The sequence below is a fragment of the Micromys minutus genome (genome assembly GCF_963924665.1).
Source record: "Micromys minutus genome assembly, chromosome: 9".
Lineage (NCBI taxonomy): Eukaryota > Metazoa > Chordata > Mammalia > Rodentia > Muridae > Micromys > Micromys minutus.
Window position 1 is genome coordinate 55,094,531 of NC_137978.1, and position 12,258 is coordinate 55,106,788.

General features: G+C 50.8%; 1 protein-coding gene across 1 annotated transcript in view; it reads right to left on the reverse strand.

The window, feature by feature from the left end:
- Positions 1-12,258, reverse strand: part of FHAD1 (forkhead associated phosphopeptide binding domain 1) — a gene marked incomplete at both ends in the record, with an annotated part of 107,310 nt that overhangs the window by 28,557 nt on the left and 66,495 nt on the right. The window contains 5 exons of the mRNA XM_080920942.1: positions 879-1,104; positions 2,794-2,967; positions 8,149-8,253; positions 9,114-9,221; positions 12,134-12,241. Coding sequence (XP_080777068.1) covers positions 879-1,104; positions 2,794-2,967; positions 8,149-8,253; positions 9,114-9,221; positions 12,134-12,241 — 721 coding nt within the window. The remainder of the gene's footprint in view (positions 1-878; positions 1,105-2,793; positions 2,968-8,148; positions 8,254-9,113; positions 9,222-12,133; positions 12,242-12,258) is intronic.

Genomic DNA, 12,258 nt, shown 5'->3' on the forward strand with positions numbered 1-12,258 from the left:
GGTGGACAATTATCTGAGGGTGGAAATGACACAGATCCTCACTCTTACCTGGACTCTGGGTTAAGAGACAGAGTGTCCTTGTGATGGGACCCTCCTTCTCCCAAGTCCCTGTTAGGGCACTAACTTGGTTCCTCACAGGGATATTGGCTGGCTTGTCTACCAGTGCCTAAGGGAGGCTGTGGCAAGAGGGGACTGCATGAACGCATGAGGCAAGCCTGAGCTAACCTCTGTGCCTCTGAGTGGAGGCTAGCTCCCTTCTGGAGGGACTTCAGTGATGTCTGGAGACACTTGGCTGTGAGGTGGGCGAGGAATAGGCCTGTAGTGTAGGTCAGGGGTGTAGTTAAACCAGGTGCCCTGCCCCCGAGCGAAGCTTATCCAATGCTAAACATCAACAGTGCTGATGCAGAGACCCCGGGCCGAGGCCTCTGCTTCCAGAATTTTCTACCCAGAGTTTAGTGCCTGTCATGAGTGACCTCGGTCATTTCAGGTGAATGAGTGGTACAGCTCTGGTTGCTGTTTTTAGTCTGTTTGGGCTTATTTTGAAGGAGGCCGGTCCTGGCTGCCCCGGAGAGCTATTAAGTGAGGTCACAGTGGCCAGTGGCACAGAGAAGGCTCTGGATTGTCATTTATGATGTGGAAAAGACAACTTCCACTAAGAGCTCTGGCTGCCCGTGAGCCTCACTGGCTCAGTGGGCTGGTACAAAGGATGTCCTAACTCATTGTCGTAACCGGCTCTGTTAGGCCTCTGAGGATTTCTAGCATCGTGTGCAAGGAGGGGCAGAAGGCCTGACGGGGAACGAGGGGGCTTTTAGACGGGGTCCAGCCTGGGGCCATGCGTGAGCATGGATGTGGAGTTTTGCCCACAGCCCCAGCCGTACCTGAGTCGTTGTCTTTCAATGTTGCGATCTCCCCTTCTATTTTCCTGTAGGACTGAGTCACTTGGCTGAGCCTTTCCTCCAGGCTCACGATGGTCTGTGAGTGCTGTTTGATCTGTTCTTTGTACTCCGAGATTTCCTCCTCGAAGCCGTGCTTCTGGGATTCCCGCTCATCCTGCAGGGCCTTCAGCGACTGCTGCTGCAGCTTCAGCTGATCGTCCATCAGGATCTGGGGGGACATTGGTAGCCAGGGTAGATGGCTGTAGTCTGCCTCCTTTGCACACACAGGTGCTAAACTGCATCCTACCTCAGAACCTCTGCATGCCCAGGTCCTGCTGGCACTCTGCTCCCCTCCCCCACTGCATGGCGGAGCCATCCTCTTCCAGGTCTTGGCTCTAACAAACATCACCTCCTTGGAAGAACTTTCCCACATAATGTGTTCATAGAAGAGTCCCAGACAAGTTCTGTTGCTTGTTTTCTTGTCCTTGAGACCTTTATCCACATCTAAAGTGGCTCTGGTTTTTTGTTTGTTTGGTTGTTTTTTTTTTTTTTTTTTTTTTTTTGTTTCTCTTCCTTGAGTCTCTGAGCTTTCTGCAGCAGAAGCCTCGCCTTCTCTTTTACTGCCACGGCCACAGCGCTGAGACCCACATGTTTGATGGGAATGAATGAATGGGAGCCATGTGTGCTGGAGAGACCGCCCGGCAGTTAAGCGCCCTGGCTGCTCTTCCAGAGATTTGGATTCAATTCCCAGCACCCCCGTGGTGGCTCACAACCATCTGTGACACCAGTTCCAGGGGATCTGGCGCCTTCTTCTGGCCTTCGTGGGAACCAGGCACACGGGTCGTGAACAGACATGCATAAAGGCTAAGCACTTACATATGAAATAAAAATAAACACGTCTGAAAAAATTAATAAATGGACGAAGAGTTGGATAAAAAAAAAGCAATCTAATTTGTATTTGTGTGTGTGTGTGTGTGTGTGTGTGTGTGTGTGTGTAGGTCAGAGGATGACCTTGGGTGTCATTCCTCAGGTACCATCCACCTCTTTTATTGAGACAGTCTCTTCCTGACCAGGAACTTACTAAGAGGGCTAGGCTGCCTGGTCAGTGAGCCCCAGGCTCTGGCTCCTGGGTACCGGGCTACAAGCATGCACTGCAATTCTTATGAACTAAAACTACCAACAAAGGCTCTCGGACAGATAATCAGACACCACCTGCGACCACCCTCCACTTTCTGAGCCCCTTTTGACATCTGTACCACAGGATCCTCCAATCCTGCTACATTACCAGCCCTACCTTCCTCTGCTCCGGCCCTCTCTCCCAGTGGACACGCTGAGAGCATCAGCCTCCCAGCTCCCGGTGAGCAGTTTGTGGTCCCTCCAGACCCCCAGATTTATTTTATTTTATTTAGAGACGGGGTGCTCTGCTGTTCTTGAACCCACTCTGTAACCCAGGCAGACCTTGAATGTGTTTTTCCTCACTCAGCCTCCTGAGTACATAGAATAACCAGCCTGTACCACTAGGTCCCGCAATGTGCAATTTCTCAAACGGGTGATTTTTGGCTCTGAGGGACATTTGGTAGTGTCTGATTCACTTGGGGTGGGGGTGGGGTTGTGGGGGTGGGGAACAAAACAATGCTACTTACTGTGCACAAAGCACAGGTCAGTCCCTGAGAAGAAAGGTGTCTGGTCTCGGGCCTGGTCTCCTCCCTCCCCCACCCTCCTAATTCTCAGCATTTTACTGTGCCAGAGTTAGGTTCCCCACAGGTCAGTACTTTCTCAACTGAAGTTCCTTTTCCTCAAAGGACTCTGGCTTTTGTCAACTTGACAGAACATTAGCCAGCACACTCTGTGATCTTCTGGGGAGGGGGGCTGTGGGGGGAGGGGTAGGGCTTACCAGTTTTTTTTCAGATCAACCCACCATTTTCGTCTTGGTTGTTTCTAGCTCTGCTAATGTTTCCTGTAACTTCAGGGCGAGCTTCTCGGCTCTGTGACTCTCGCTTGTCTTCATCTGCTGAGCCTCTTCTACCATGGCCAGAGTGTCCTTTAATTTATGATTTAAGATGTCCTCTTTCTGCCCCTTTAATTCTATCTCCTAGACAAACAGCAAACACCAAATTAACACGGTCAACCTTTACTCTTCCAAGGCCCCTTATCCCTCGTGCCTTCAGAGAGGACTCATTCTCCTGTTGGTTGATGGCTTCTTACGGCTAAAGCCCAAGGATTTTTCTGGAAGGTTCCAATTATTGCAGAACTCTCCTTTATCTTCAGTGGAGATCCTTGTGATTTCTGGTTTCTCATCTGTCACCTGGAGCCTTTGACGAGGTTTTATTTCTATTTTATGAGGAAGCCCTTTAAAAATCAGAGGACGGCTGTCTTGTTTCTCTCTAAATGCACTTTCCAGGATACATGGGCTGAATGCTCCCCCTTTACTACCCGCCCTTCCCTGGAGACACTCTCTTCCCCTGCACTTCGGGTCCCTGGCCAGACCGGATTGCAGTTGCCAAGTCCTTGGCATGGTTCATGCCTCCCCTGGAAACCCCTTCATCCATCTTTGTCACAAACCCTACCATCCTCTCAGAGACCCTCCTCTAAGGATAAGAGTATGAACTCCTGCCAGACCCTATGCTGGGTCCCAAATGGTATTTTTTAAAATGTGGATGTGTTTGTGCATCTGTGGGTGTACACATATGAACAGGTGTGTGTATGTGTGTGTGTGTGTGTGCATGCAAGTGTGTGTAGAGGCCGAAGAACACGTTTGAGACAGGATCTTTCCATTGGCCTGGAGCTTACCGATTAGGCTAGACTGACTAGCCTGCAAACACCAGGAATTCTTTTGTTTCTGACTCCCAGAAGTTAGGATTTTTAATTGTATGTGTGTGTGTGTGTGTGTGTGTGTGTGTGTGTGCCTATCTGCACTCATTAGAGTAGGTGCCTGAGGCCAGTAGCATTGGATCCCCTTGGGCCAGAGTTCTAGGCAGTTGTTAACCTTACAGGCCAACACGTATGTTGGTAATCCAACCTAAGTCCTCTTCGAGACCAGCATGTGCTCCTAACTGCCGAGCCATCTTTCCCGTTCCCCGGCCTGGCTTTTTTATGTGGTTTCTGGGTATTAAACTCAAGTCATGGCAGGCACTTTATCAACTGAGCTGCATCCGCAGCCCCATGAAATGCAGTCTTGAGACCCAGTCCTGGGGGCTCTCACAAGCTGCTGTTTGCTGGTGATCAGCCTGCCTGTTCTGGACAGTCATGTGGGAGCAGAGACTGTGATTGAGGACGTTCGCCTCCTGGGGTCCAGCAGCTGCGTGTGCAGATTTAGCCTAAGGCTGAAACGCTGAGTGCACGGCTGTTCAGCCAAGCAGCTTTTACTCAGTTGTTTGCTTATTAATTAATTAAATAACTAGTTAGTGAATTAGCTTGGCTATCCTAGAACTGCCTCTATCTCCTGAGTGCTGGGATCACAGGCCCTTGCCTCCAATTATCTCTATCCAGAATAGGTGGGAAATGACCCCAAGCCTGGCAGAGGGACGGGCCAGCAACCCACAAGTCCATCCCACACAGGGCAGACCCTGGACATTCTTCAGTGGCAGGCTGTGGAAGAGGGTTCAGGGACATGGAGACATTTGAGAGCTACATAATGTATCAAAATAGTTCTCAAGGCAGCAGGCATCATGTTGCCACTATCTTGGTAAGGAGTAGGCCTCACCCATGTTCACAGTACCAGCAGGAAGGCATCACATCAGACCGGCACTGGTGATAACTCAGCTTGGCAGATACAGGGTCAATGTTGAGGCTCTTCGGAGTGATTTTCTGTGTTTGTCAAATATTTTAGAAGGAGTGGGGCTCCTTGTATAATCAGAAAGGAAAAGATGGATTTTGGAAAAAGAAAAATACAGGCACTGCTGATCCCAGGCGGCCCCTGTCCCTCACTGGGAGTCACTTCCTGGTCTTTGTGACTGAGGTTTTGCCTTGGACTTGACATCTCAGTGTTGAGGGAAATCTGCTGGGAGAGGGACCTTGCCTAAAAGGATGCAGATACAGAGCCATTTGTCACCTCATGCTCAACGGACTTCTCCAGATGTCCCTGAGGATCCACCACAGAGTGTTCTTGTGTCTGTACTGTGCTATGAGGCTGGACAGCATGAGGTGATCTGCTGTCAGCCATCTTTGTTTTGTACCCATAGGCCTTTGCTCTGCATCCATAGATACGGTAGAGACCCATGTTGGCCATCTCTGCCTCAGGCTCACAGGTCTAGAGAAGACTCACCATCAGCCATCTTTGCCCCACGCTCACAGAGCTGGAGCTATTTTTCTTCTCGAGTATTCTCTCTTATCTGTTTTGCCTTTGTGTTGTTGTTGTTTTATTTTTGTCTTTTTTTTTTTTATAAAGATATGGTTCCATGTAGCCCAGTATTGAATTTTGAATCACCTCAGTGGCTAAGCAAGACCTTGAAGTCCTGGTTCTCCTACCTCTAATGCCCAAGTGCTAGGACTAAAGGCCTGTGCCATCCAGCCAGGTTTATGTGATACTGAGGAAAGAAGCTAGGACTTCCAGCATGCTAGGCAAGACCTCTACCAACTGAGCTGAGTGTCCCTAGCAATCTTGGCTTGTCTGTCAGCCTTGAGGTCTTCATCTAATTATCCTCTTTTGAAAAACATCTCTTCAGGGGCTGGAGAGATGGCTCAGTGGTTAATAGCACTGGCTGCTCTCCCACAGGGCCCAGGTTGGTTCCCAGCATGCACAGGGTGGCTTACAACCATTTGTTACTTCAGCGATGCCATCTCCTGGCGTCTCCTGGCACCAGACACACATGCAAGTAAAACCCCCAAATGCACATAAAAAAATGAGATCTTTTTTTTTTTTAAAGAAAGAGAAACACGTGTATTCAGGTCAGGTGTGGTGCTAGTCTATGATTCTAGCTACTTGAAAGGCTGAGAGGCAGGAGGATGGCAGAGTTGAAACAAGCCTGGGTAACATAGTGAGTTCAAGGTCAACTTGGACAAATTAATGAGACTTCAGTTCAAAAATAAAATAAAACAAACAAACGGAAAGGTTGGCTCGAGCTCAGTGGAAAAGTGCCTGGCCAGTGTGTGTGAGGCCCTGGGCCCCATTCCCCAGCACCACAAAACAAAGCCAGCCAGTCTGTCAGGTACCTGGTGAGTGTTTTGGTTCGGCCATTGGCCCATCTTTTTATTGGGCTATTGAATTCCTCAGATGGTTTAGAGATTAAACAGTTCTCTGACCTGTGCTTCCCAAGTATTTCCTGCCCAGTCCAGTGGTTGCATCTGCTCACTGGTCCTTCCGTCTGGAGGAAGCTTTTAACTTGTCTATTTTTGGTTTGGTTTCCTGGGGTTTGAGGGATTGCATACAGAATCCCTGCCAGAGTCACACAGTGTGACTTCGCAGTCTGTTTTCTGTCCTGGTGTGTGGCGGGTCCCCTCAGGGGTGGTCTGCTGCTGTTCTTCCTGATGTGTGTGGTGCTGACAGCCAGTCCTGGGGTCTCCCAGCTACTTGCTGCTTTTGGTGTCCTAATTTAGGGGTGTCACTAAGGATGTGTTCTGTCGCTGTAGAATTCTTTTGATGATAGCCCTTGGTGGAGGTGCTCTGTGGGGTTGGCAACTGGACACGGTTTTGCCTCTGTGAGCTTGCTTGACATTTAGCTGTGGACTGGAACCCAGGGCCTTGCACAAGCTAGGTAAGCGATGTATCTTTGGACTCTTTTCTTCAGGTCTCTTTTGACTTTTAAATTTTGAGACAGGGCTTTACCGAGTTTCTAAGCTGACCCTGAGCTCACTTTGTAGCCCAGGCTGGTCTTGAACTACCCCAGCCTCCTGAGTGGCTGGACTTAGAGGCTTACACTAAGAGCCCCACTGTACTTGTTTCTGTGCAGTGACTACACAACTTAAAAAAAAAAAAAAGGCTTGTTTTATGTGCATGGGTATCTTGCCTGCCAATATGGCTGTACACCGCTTGTGTGTCTGGTGCCTGTGGAGGCCAGAAGAGGGCACTGGGTCCCCTGGAACTGGAGCAATGGATGGTTGTGAGCGGCCATGTAGGTGCTAGGAATCGGACCTGGGTCCTCCGGAAGAGCTGCCGGAGTTCTTAATTGCTGAGCCTTTTCTCCAGCCCTGATTGTGTGTGTGTGTGTGTGTGTGTGTGTACATGTATGAATATGGTACATATGGTACATATGTAGGTATTTATATTAGTCTCATTACTAGCTTTTCTTCTCTAAATTTAAACTCTCCCTTTCACCCACTTTCTACTGACTTAACCTCCCACCTTTGCCACCTACTGACTTGTTCCCACCTCTTGCTGATTCATCTCAAAGCTTTCCAGGTTGCATCGGGCGGGAAACATGGTAAAGAGACAGCTCCCTTGCTCAGGCCTTTTTTGAACCCCAGGCCCTCACATAGGGAAATGGCAGAGCTGAGTTCTCGAGCCTTGCCTCACTTTGCCGGACCCTGCCTCCTCTGGACACACCTATCCATCAGTTAAAGCCCCCCATCAACCAAAGTGGGGTCCAGAGCAGCTGTGTAATCCCAAGAGCTCTGGTGACACAGTTTCTCATTAGGTGGTCATGTTCAAAATGCTCCAGAGTTACTTGGGCAACTTGTTAAAAATACAGAATCCAGATCTACCCTATAGCTGGCGGCCCTCAAAATACACGCATGCTATTATGTGGGTGCCTGTGTTTAAAGTAAACCCTGCAAACCGGATGCAAAGAGACTCAGGTCTTGAAGATCCTTCTAATACATACTTACATATTCAAATTTAACTCACTTTTGCCAGGTTGGATGTTGCTCATCTACTTTGACTGATATTGGCCAAGGTGTGTGTTCCTGTGTGTGTGTGTGTGTGTGTGTGTGTGTGTGTGTGTGTGTATACATGTGTATGTGTCCCTTCCTAGGATGTGCAAATGATTCTGTTTGTAGTTTGTGAGACTGTGTGCAGCCGCCTCCCCTTTCCTCACTACGTCAGACTGTGGGTCTTAACAGAAATGTTTGTCTGTCAGTGGGATGGAGGAAGTGTGTGAAGATGAAGGGCTCAGGAATCCTGAGTTCGGATCCAGCCCCTGCGCTTCTGTGCCAGGAGCTCAGGAACAGCCACAGTGCGGCTGAGACATGTGCGCTCTGCGTAGATCTGTCTGTCCATGACTGTGGTCAGCCACTGTGTCTCTCCGTATGAGATCGGCTGGGTTTCCTAAGTGGGAGCAGCTGCAGGGCCTGGCAGGTCTGTGGGAGCAATGGTCCCCCTCATCTCTGTGACTCATACCTCTCTCTGCTTGGTCAGGTGGTTCTCCAGGTCCTGGATTCTCCTCTTCTCCTTCTCCAGGGTGTCTCTTATCTTGAGTCTCTCATACGTGTGGGTCTCTGAGATCTGGAAGTCAAGGAGGGGTTTGGGGGTGAGTGCAGAAGAGAGGGTGTGGTGGGTTGGTTAAGAATGGCCCCCATACACTCATATAGGTATCGGCCTTGCTGGAGAAACTGTCACTGGGGGTGGGCTTCGAGGTCTCCGTGAGTGCCGCCGTGCTCCCGCTGCCGTGCTCCCGCCATACTCCCACCATGTTGATCATGGACTAACCCTTTGAAACTGTAACCAAGCCCCCGATTCAGTGCTTTCTTTTATAGCAGTTGCCTTGGTCGTGGTATCTCTTCACAGCAGGAGGACAGTGACTAAGATGGGGGACAAAGTAGCTGCAAGGGGAAGCCAACGTGAGTCACCATCAAGACCAGTGACTCAGAGGTTTGGGACAAGAACTCAAGGAACCAGGTGCCTGCCAGGGTGTGAGGTGGGAGAGAGGGAGGGCTATGATGAGTCTGGGCAGCAGGGGGCCACGTGTCTCAGTTAGTCACAGGAACACGAAGGGGGGAGGGTTTCCTGGCTAGCACCCCTGGTCACGGGTGTTCAGTCCCATCTCTGGGCGCTGGGCCACTGCCTAACCTGGTAGGTGTTGGCACCAGGGCAGGTTCACCTTGGAAAGTCCCTAGCTTTTGGGGGATGGGGCAGAGTGCTTAGAACATGTTTCCTGTTTCCAGCTGGCAGGACTCCTGCAGCTTCAGAGAAGGGTTATGTACGATACAGCCTTTGTCCCACAAAATGAAATTGGTTAAATTCCCATTTTTTTCTGGGGTCTGAGCTCCAGGGATCATCCGGGGTTGGTTGGAGAGTGTTGGCTACTTCCTGCAGAGGTGTAGCAGCGGCTGGAAGTCCTCCTGGAGGGCCCTGGCTGTTCCTACCTCCTTCTGCTGGGTCAGCTGATTCTCCAGGTCTTGTGACTTCCTCCTTTCTGCCTCCAGCACTTCCCGCATTTTTCTTTTCTCTTGAGCCACACTGCTCTCCAAGACCTGAAAGGCACAGTCATTAATGCCAGCCTCCCCATTAAGGCTAACAGTAAGGGTGGGAAGCCAAGTCACCCCCCAAGAATGACCTCATCCCTATGGCACCCCTATGGGGAGCTGCTGCTGAGAACCCTTTATTTGGTTTAAAACCCGAGGAAACCAGGAGCCAGAAGAGGGGAGGGCTCAGGGCTATGATGTCTCCTGTTGTCAGGAAGGCCAAGGTCCTGAACAGAGCAGACCTGTGGGCTGAGTACAGGGGCCCCGGGAGGGGACCAGGATCTGAGGGAGGAGAGTCTCATTGATGACGGGCCTTCCAACTAGTGAAGCAAAGTTCTGAGGGAGAGTTGGTTTTGGGAGGATGGAGGAGTGGGGTTGAATGACTCAGTCACCGCTAGAATTCTTCCAGCATCTAGAAGATTCAGGGCTAGCCTTCCCAGATGCCCTGGGACGACGGAAGAGTTCTGGGCTAGCCCTCTACTGTCCCTAGTCATGGAATTTCATCTGGTCCGTTCATGTCTTGCTCAGCTAATGGGCTCATCAGATTGGGGGGGTCAACCCCCCAGAGCAGAAACTGGCCCTGTCATAGTAGCCGAAACCCCAAGAAAAGTCACGCCAGCATTCAAGGGGCCTCCCTTCTGTGCCTCACGGGGCATCAGGTGTTTGGAACTTGCAACAAGGTTTCCACTGGAGTCCCTAACAGGGGAGAGGATTAGCCTTCGGAAGGCATTTGGTCCACAAGAGGTAGAGAGGAGCTAAATCTCTCCGGCATTTGAGACAGATTTGTGTGGTTCACACCCGTGATCCCAACATGTGGGCGGTGAAGAAAAGAAGGTCGGGAGGTCAAAGGTTATAACTGGCTAAGTAGTGAGCAGTGAGGCCAACCTAGGCTAACAGATCCTCTGTCAAAACACAACACAACAAAACAAGCACCCCAAGAAACAAACAAAATGCTCAGCGGAGGTGGCTCTATTCTTTCTGGGAAGAAATTATAGTCAGGTCCTGTGACCCCCTGAGGGATGGTGTAAGCTCCTTCCCCCCTGCAATGATACTTTAAAATACTTTTTAAAAATAATTTCTGTTTAGGCCTGGCTGGCCTATAACTCGGCATGTAGACCACGCTGGCCTCACACTCACAGAGGCCCACCTCATCACTCCCAGCCCAGAGGCTTAAATTTTTCTGACCCACCCCCATCACCTGCCAGTCCTTGTTGACAGCTAGATGGCACCTGACTGATGTGACTCCATGGAGACACACACACACACACACACACACACACACCACACCACACACACACACAGCACATACACACACACCACACACACATACACACACACACACACACACACACACACACACCACACACACACACAGCACATACACATATCACACACACACACACACACAGCACATACACATACCACTCACACACATACAGCACATACACACACATACACATACAGCACATACACACACATACACACCACTCACACCCACCCTGCCTGGAGACATAACTCCAGGGCAAACCTTGGCAACACTGTTGACAGAGCTCTGAGGAGCAGCTACATGAGAAACTGTAAACATCTCCCTGGGCCACATCAGATCTTATGGGTGGAGCCGCATATAGGGGGACACTTTCTCCCTCCCAAACCCCGGGGGCAAGCACTCCACTTTGAGAAGAGAGGGTAGTCAGGAAGCAAGGGCTGTGCCCAAGTCCAGGGAGACCTGTCTGTAGTGATGCTGAGGATGGCCACCACAGACTAGTGACATTTTCAGATCCGGTGCTGGGTTGTGCATTATCTCTGCCTTTCATGGCCCGCTTCCAAGAAGGGAGGTATGATAGACTTCAACTTGCCTTTTGTGTGTCTACAAAGCCTGCGCCCTTCAGGGATTAAGAAAATACGAGTGAAAAGGGACCAGGGGCCTGCGACGGACCACAGCTAAATGCAAAGTGACACGATAACAGCTTTCCTGGAGACTGAAGTGTGGGCACACCCACAGGGGCACAGCCTTTTTAGTGAGGGATGGGAAACCCCTCCCTCAGGCTTCGAGGCCGAGGGGATGGCGTTTGTTTCTGGCTACACTTTAGGAAGAAGGCAGGTGATGAGCTGCAAGCTTCAAAGCTTATGAGAGTTGGACCCAAACCGACCTAGGCTTGCATGGACCAACTCAAAGGACTACCCTAACTGCTGATGCTGGGATCAATTCCGGCCCCTGCTCCCCCACTGTCCACCAAAGCGGAGAAACCAGGGATGGAGTTTGACTTTCCAAGAGAGGACTGTATGCCAGATTTACCACTGCATTTTATGGATCCAAACTAAAACATTCTGGGTATAACACGTCTCGAGGAACCACAGGTGACTTCCGGACCACAGAGCAGGCCCGAGAAGGGGGTCCAGGCCAGCCACCATCCTGTTGTGCATGACAGGGGATGGGGTGGGGGTGGGGGGCTGGCTGGGAAGTGTATAAGAGCGGGTGTCTGGTTTTTAAGCATCTGTACTGGTAGAGGAAGCCCGAGATGGGTTGATGGCGGTCATCTTTTGGCCAGAAAGCTTTCTCAGACAGACTTCCTGACAGCCCTGTGCATTCCTCTGCTGGGACTGGACTGAAGATGACTTCCGGGGGATGGTGCTGAAGATGGGGTGTTCTCTCATCCCCAGTCCCCCTGACTGAGTTGATGTCCGTGTTGGGGTTAATGGGCAGAAACCACCACCCCAGCTTGTCACATGGGCCTTGTATTTTCCAGCTGGTTGTCAAGGCGACACATCCATGGCTGTCTTTGAAATGCTCTAATGCTTCTCCCAATCACAGAGCCCAGACTAGGGCAAACAGCACAGGCACAGGGCAGCGCCCCCCCCCCACCCCACCTGCCTTCTGTCTCCTGCGGTCCCTTCAGCCAGCCTCCCCCAGCTGGGCGTACCTCCTTTTGACAAGCCAACTGGTTCTCCAGCTCCCGGACTTGAGCTTGTGCCTTCTCCAGGGCCTCCTTCGATCTGTTTCTCTCCTGCTTGATGCTCTCTTCCAAAGCCTGCAAGCCAACAGCCG